General features: G+C 38.1%; 1 protein-coding gene across 7 annotated transcripts in view; it reads right to left on the bottom strand.

Annotated features, from left to right (window-relative positions):
- Positions 1 to 510: 510 nt before the first annotated feature.
- Positions 511 to 7,887, bottom strand: part of PPP1R9A (protein phosphatase 1 regulatory subunit 9A) — a 384,760-nt gene continuing 377,383 nt past the window's right edge. For all 7 annotated transcript variants that reach the window (XM_057302912.1, XM_034964481.2, XM_034964482.2 and 4 more), the window contains one exon: positions 511 to 6,814. In XM_057302912.1, coding sequence (XP_057158895.1) covers positions 6,602 to 6,814 — 213 coding nt within the window. In that variant the 3' untranslated portion in view covers positions 511 to 6,601. The remainder of the gene's footprint in view (positions 6,815 to 7,887) is intronic.

Genomic DNA, 7,887 nt, shown 5'->3' with positions numbered 1-7,887 from the left:
ATAGTTTGCGTGTGTGAGAATGAATGAAATTAATAGCCCTCACTTGTTATATCCAAGTCTTCTGAATTTTTAAGGCTTTAGAAAGAATATTGTTTAAAATAACCCCATACTCTATGATGGTCCTGATTCTTCCTTAGCTTGCCCCTCGCTATGTGAGACTGACTACTTAATGGATTTGTCACAGAGGTTTTCCTGGCTGAGAGATATTCTGATATCACTTTGATGGTGAAGCAGCGACAGGGGAACAAAATGATGGGTGAGGAAGCTTCGAGTGCAGGCTTTGCTCTTTTAACTTTATGCCCAGTTCCATAATTGTGCTTTCAAATGTAATTTCTAGCTGCCAATTTACACTTTACCACAGTTAAAACTTAGTTTCATTTCCATGAAAAATGTGCACTTTGCTCTTGATTGACAGATATGCTTTGACAATTGATACAGGTTTACCCAGTCAAGGCTTGTTTTAGTTGAAGGTGAAAATGGAAGAGGGAAAAAAAATTGCTTCAACAGACCTCAGTATTTCTTTTTATTGCATTCGTTGTCTAACAACAATAATACTCATTGGCAAGAAATTTATTTACACTAACAAATTAAATTTAATCACAGGTATTGTTAGATTGGTCAGAAAACAAAAGACCACTGTGATATTTTGCTTGAATGCCTCTGAAAACCAAAGAGTAAGGAATGTCATTTGAAACTTTTTGAACAATCTAGAGAAGTACATATTAACCAAGCACAAGAGAACAATTCAGACGTGGCACTATTGTCTCTTCCATGCAAATGATCAGACATCGAAATGTACAAATTAAAAGCTTAGGTAACATGCTATCCATACTTATCAGACTTAAAATTATTTTCAAACAATTCGTGTTCTTTACTGATATACAAAGAAAGCTGAAAAGAAATCAACTTCTTACAGTGGAATAGAATTTATTCTCTTTTATTTTCAGCTGCCCAGTTTTGTCAGTAAGGTGTAGCAGGTGTACAAGTGGTTGCAACACCATTAAAAAATATAAAAGCAGTAGTTATGATATTAAATAATGTTGAAGAAAACATATACATATATATTTAAGGAATTTCACTAAGCACTAACTAAATTTCATGTTGTTGGGAGGTGTTATCTGGCTGGAGTGCCTCTTAATTCTTTTTAAGGTAATTTAATTATTTCTTGCCAATTGTTCTTTCTTGAATGAATGATTACATCCTTAACAGAAAACCTGGGTGTATAAATAATACAGCTGAAAGAAACAGAAGTGTACACCTTCCAACAACATACACTCCCAACCACTTGTGTTGTTTTTGGCAACAACCAAAATGCCATCGCTTGCACAAAAAGTAAATAAATGATCATATGATGGCAACATTCATCATAAGAGAGCCAGTAGGCAGTGACTGTAAGCATCACAGCCACCAATTATGTCATTTAAGAATTGTGAGCAAATTCACAAGAACACACAGTGCAATTTTTAGCTGCATACATTTCTTCTGAGCTCCAACTCAGCAATATGCAATCTTGACATCAAAGCATTAGCCACATATTTGAGGAAATTTTCTTACTAAAATACCAAGTATCTGATAAATCAATTTTACCAAAATATATAAACATATAGAAGGATAAGTGCATTTAGTAGAAATACTTACAATAAAAAAATCTCTTAAAATCTATGAGCCATTCAATGTATACACAACGCAAGAAGTGGCAATAAGGCTATGATTACAGCTCCAGGTCCTGACTGACCTCGCCAAGTTCCATACACAATATATTTTTTAATGCCATGTGATTGCAGTGTGTGTGCACGTGTAAGGTGGGAGTGATATTCACACATATGTAGTTCTGAACATCTACACAAACGGCATGCACATTGTTGAGAAGTTATCTGTTCTCTTATTCCATACATCTTACTCACTGTTGAATCCCTAGCAGTTTTGGGGTTGGGTTAGGGTCAAGCATAGGAAATCACCATATTTCTTTCCTTCTCCACTCTTGAGGATCTGGAATCAGGTCACAGACTGTGCTGGGTCCACACGCTTACATATGTGAACCTTCAAGTAACTACCATTCCCTCAATAGGCCCACATAGACATCACGGACAAGCAAATAAGGACCCTCTGTCTACCATAAATAGAACTTGATGCTTTCACTTTCCAGGAGAAGCTGATTCTGTCGGCTTTCTCTTTGCCCCTCCAACTTCTTAGTTGGGCCTATTCTATGCTGCTACTTCAAGTTACTCAAATGTGTTTTGTCTGGTGTTATTTTTTTCTCCAGTGTTTTGGACCAAGACTAGATTTCCTGAGACTTTAAATACGCAAGACAAATGCAAACAAAATCTGCCAACATACCCAGGCTGCTTTTCAGGAGTGAATCACTGAAGCGCATTTGGATTTCCTATAACACTACTTTCTTTTGGGAATGTACAGCCCTCCCCCAGCTCCCCATCCCCCATCATAATGTAAACCATTCTAATAGAAAATATGGATGTTTTGGCTGGGGGTGGTGGCACATGCCTGTAGTCCCAGCTACTTGGGAAGCTGAAGCAGGAGGACCACTTGAGCCCAGGAGTTTGAGGCTGCAGTAAGACATGATGGCACCACTGCAGTCCAGTCTGGGTGACAGATGACAGAAAAAAAAAAAAAAGAAAAGAAAATATGGACATTTTATTTCTGGACTTTATCCTTAAATGCTTAGCTTTAGAATAGTGCACAGGTACATCCTTAATAAAAAGTAAATTTGAAAAGATAGGAAAGGACTGTGCTTTTCTCTTCCATTTTACCTTTTCATTCTGAGACCACTAAGGTCTTTGCATTAAGTAGGTGACGTGAACCCTAGTGACCACTGCCCACCAAAATGCCCCTCATCTCCAGCTCTGTCAGGAGTACCTTTAGTTACTCAAATGGAAATATCTCAGTGTAATGATGGGGCTACAACATATCCAAAGTACAGATGGTTCTCTCAGGGTTGCTGGGGCAGCTTCCTTTAGAATCCTCTAGAACACTATTGTTAAACACTGCATCTCCTCTTGAAGTTTAGTCTGCATAACCTTTAATACTTAAACATGAATCAGAGTATCTATATAAATGCAAATTTTCATTTCCCTTTTATAAAATGCAATTTTCAAGCACATGTTAATTCTGGTGCACAGTGAACCCAGACAAATTTGTCTTCAGCACAAACTCTAACGGCCGAGGTACTAGATCAAACCACCTGTGACCATTTTTGTAGCTTGGGACTGGGATATTTTAAGATTTCAGGCTAGTGATGATTACAGGGTCACAGAGAGTGGCAAAGGTAAATCTGGTTCCTCATTTTCCCTCTTGCCACTTTGTTTCCAACAACAATGGAGCAAAAGGTGACAGTCCCATTTTGTGCCAGTTGAAAGCTGAGTTTGGCTTTAGTACCTATCATACTGCAATCATGAACTGCTGTGGGTTAAAAAAGCTTGTGATGTTGAGGGTGTGAAATCAATGTCAATCCCAGCTAAAGGATGATAGCCACAGAACAGCTTTATTGTCATGAAACTAAAGGGGGACTTCATCAGGAGTGTTAGAATGGATGAAATGAGGTTTCTTCCCTAACTTAACATTCTGCAGAAAATTCCTGATTCAGGTAAAAAAAGAATGAGATTAGTATTACATAAACTGTGAGTTACTTGAAGGGAGATGGTCTTAAACAAAGTAATCTGTTATAAAACTAACATCCTTTAATGGGAAACCCTGACCCAGATACAGCTCATACAATGCTTTCTGTCTGCAGCTTGGCCTCCTCACCACACATTCCCTCCCAACAAAGCATAACCTATACCCCAAAACACTTTTGGCTATTGTTAGAATCATACTGAGCTCTCCTTTAGGGAATCAGTTCATAGCAACCAGATATTCCCTTTTTGTTCATTTTCTGATAATAAAAAACTGCAGTTTTTAAGGTTGATGAAATAACAATTCTGTGTTAAATTGTAAGGACACTGAAAACCACTAGCATTAAAGTAGGAATTGTGCAAGACATTGGAGCCTTGATTAGGTATCATGCACTACAGTCAATAAAAGAAATAATAGGAAAACAAAATGTGCACAAGATCTGAGGTCTTTCACTTTGCTTTCATATCCTTAATCAGTTTACATCTTATGCTTTGTGGGGCAATCAAACCAAATGACTTTTACAATTTCATCCGTTTTAAGTGGTAATGTTAAAATAACTCATTTCGGCCTAAAATTACTATAATTTAACTTAAAAAATCAAAATACTTATAATACTAAATGATTTAAGGAATAAGAATTTGATTTATAACATTGTCAGTTGGACATTTATCTAAACATTCAATATACAAAGTTATAAAGAAAAATACTTCTAAGATATTTAAGAAAATGCAATATAATAGATCATAAATTAGGTGCAAAAACAAGACACTTACAGACATTTCCAGTATATACATCCATTTTCAAATATTACCAAAGTGTAAACATAACTTAAGATAATCATCCTTCTATTTCTACTCTTGAATACAGTGAAACTTCCAGTGTGATCCAGGTCACTTTTTCCCCAAAGATAAGCAAAAATGGCAAAAATTTACAATAGCAAGCACTAATATTACCAGATTTTTACTAATTTAGTGTTTTAGTATTTGAAAAGTTTTGCCAAATTGTATCGCTCATTAATAGTGGCTTCTTATTTCTCATGATGTTAAAAAATAACAAAGCACCAGACATCTCAAGACATTAATAGAGTATCCAATATGGCAGTTTCATTATCATACCCCTAATGAAGACAGACAGAAAAACATAATGGTGACTTTGATAACTGTAAAACACAATGTTACTTCATGTCAACGTTTCTGAGGATTGAATGAATGGTCTGTACCTAATGACAAAAGAGCTGACGCATAACCGACAATACTCTGGCAATGAAAAGAAAACAGGCCTTGGGGTTAAAACAGAATTAAAAATGTCCAGTTTAGATAATTTCTGAATTCAGATTTTCAGATTAAAAAAAATCACACTGTTATTAAAATACAAGATGGGGCTACAAGGGAGTTCCCTTAATCTGTTACACTCAAAAGCCTTGCCGAGGCTCTAAATATGGAATACTTCTAGTGGAAGATACGAGATGCTGGGAATAGAGCAGAGATTCCCATAAAGTAAAAGAAGTAAAATACTGTCCAAGAATTCATGTGGCCTCAAGTCTTATTCTGAAACTTGTCCTTTGGAAAGTGGATAACCTCATTTTGAGAGTCAACGCAGCAAAGAGAACCAGATACATGAGCATAAAAAACAAAAAAACCTCATCACATGAAATTTCTCAAAACGAGTTTATTTTCTCCTTCTTCTGCCCCAGTCTCCTGCACTTGACTTAGTTTGGTGAAATATGGAAATCCTTAATGCTGGCTTAAAATTAGTATAAGTTCTTCCACTACTAAAGTATACCTATGCACTGCCTTAAAGAAACTTTTTCTGTAAAATTGAGAATCTTTGAAGTATGGAAAGGAATGGTTCGGAAAAACCATTCAAAATCTCTCTAAAATGTTAACTGACAGTTTCCTCTAACTGGTATTTCTATTTTTCTTAAAAGTACATTTGTTAAAATACTAACTGGGCCCACCTGGGAAATCTTGAGTAGAAAATATGTGATGAGTTCCTGATTGTGACATAGGCAGGCTGAAGACCAGCCAGAATGTTCCCCAGGAGAGGAAACCTGAAAATGGTGGTTTCCTTAAAAATCAATTTCCTGTTCAATTTCTTGGGTTAGGTGGGGGGAAGAGGAACTATGTTGTGTTTGCCAGTGTTGCTGAAATGCTGAACACACAGCAGTAGCAAGGTCAACAGATCCCAATATCCCATGGCTGCATTAATGTCTGATTTTTTTCTTTCTTGTTCAGCCGTATCTAGAGGATAAATATTACCCTCAGAACCCCAAGGTAATACCCACATCCACATTCTTAAGGCTTTTGCTTTTTTCAGTGGTTAACAAATAGCTATAATTTATTTTCTTTCTTTTTGATGCCTAGCAAGCAGAATGACTTGCTTGCCTTTTCCCTTAGTAGGTAACTACAGAGCAGAGCACCCATGTTTCCACAGCGGGGTGGTCTCACTGTCCAGACTGAGAATTAAGAGCAAATCTTTCCCACACATTGGAGTAGGTGTTGCAGTCCTAGAAGTTAAGTACTGGTCTCAGATCTCATGGCAGGGTGCTCTCTGCCATGCAGACATGTGCAATTGCCATTTCAGGATCCCACACTGAAAATTCACGGCGCTCCATTAACAACACCAGGGTGTGTCATGCTCTTGGGTGGGGTCACACTAGTTCTCCAAGTGACAAAACACACCCAACACAACACAAGATGTTGGTAAGTTAGAGAAGAGCAAAACACAGCTACTTAAATGAAATCTCTGGTTTGTTAATGAACCAAAGGTGGCTTGGGATTATTTTAGTAGTTAAAATTAAGAGTGCATTCTATTGCAGAAAATGCAGTTATTCAACACACAGTTCCTCAGCCGGCCTAGAGCCGCATTACCCTTATCATTTAGTTTCTTTTTCATCCTCTGGAGGAGAGCAGGGCAGGAAGAGGTGGGGACTTCTCTTGGAGCATCTCCATCATCTGTAAGAGGGTATGTGTTACTGCTCACCAGCACCCTCGGCTGTAGTTGACGTCATCTTTTCTGTCTTTTTGGACTTCCTCTGCATTTGCTCTTGCTCCTTTCTCCTTAGCTTTTCTCTTTGTTTTTCCATTTTCTCTTGGGCCTTCCGAGCCTTCTCTAGAGACATCTTCATTTCCTTGAGTTTCTTTTTGACCACTGCTCGGTCCTGGGATGCTGTCATTCCAAGAGCCTAAGAAAGAAACACACACACAAACTGAATTTGAAAACCAATGAGCCCTCTGATGGTGTTAACATACCATATATCCAAGTTCGTAAACTAATTCAAACATTGAAGAGGTAAGAACAGAGGAAGAACTAGTTACATTTGCTAAAAACCAACACACTGGGGGCTACCCTTTATTTTTTCTTTTGTTCTTTGAAGTCCCTTGCAAAGTATACCCTAAAGCTCATTAATTAAATGCTTTCCAAATGAGTAATTAATGGGTGAATGAATGGAAAAAGGGCACAATTCTACTTCTCCAACCTTTGGGCTGTAGACATTTACGGGTAAAGGTATTGCTAAACTCATCAATATTTTCAAAGCATAGGAGTGAGCACCTGCTGTCACAGAGGGCTCCAAGAAGGGCAAGAAGAATTGAAATGGCTTCCTTTCTGCCAATGTTTTCATTACAATGAGAACCAAAAATGTCTTTGGGGCCAGAATGCTCGTGTCAGCATGACTAGCCATTCTTTCCCTGTAGGCAGACCTATAAAGGAAGTTGATTATAATGAGGAGGTTGCTCGATGAACTTAGAATTCAGAATAAGGGGAGTTGCTTATGTACTTTAAATGTTTCGTGACCTTCAGAATCAACAGCAGGATGCATCTATCTATCTCCCCAACAGGGACAGCCTTGTCAATGGGGCCTTCATATTCACAAGCTATTGATTGATCTCTAACCTTTTCAAGATTGTCAAGAGATACTCGTCTGCCCGTCAGCCCAGCAGGGGGCTGAGGCGGGGGTGGGGCTTGGGGGTACATGGAGTTGGCTGTAAGCACCTTTTTCCCTTTCCCAAAGGGATGGATGCCACCTTGGTCTCTAAGAGAGATGGACTGGACAAGTGGAAATGAAAGTGCCATGGAGGGGAGGGAAGATGTGTGTACATATTTGGGGAAAAAACTTCTGGGGAGAACATCATCCCAGTTTGGGAGTGGTGTGTAAGGAAGAGTGGAGGTGAAGGAGAAATGAACAAGGAAAAGAAGATTCGTGGATCTGGGTCTTAATTCTAGTGTGATGAAAAAGTCCACAGTGGCCATTATTAA

Source organism: Pan paniscus, chromosome 6 (genome assembly GCF_029289425.2).
Source record: "Pan paniscus chromosome 6, NHGRI_mPanPan1-v2.0_pri, whole genome shotgun sequence".
In the NCBI taxonomy this organism is placed as follows: domain Eukaryota; kingdom Metazoa; phylum Chordata; class Mammalia; order Primates; family Hominidae; genus Pan; species Pan paniscus.
The sequence above is the reverse complement of the archived record's forward strand: the minus strand, read 5'-3'. Positions and strand labels throughout refer to the sequence as shown.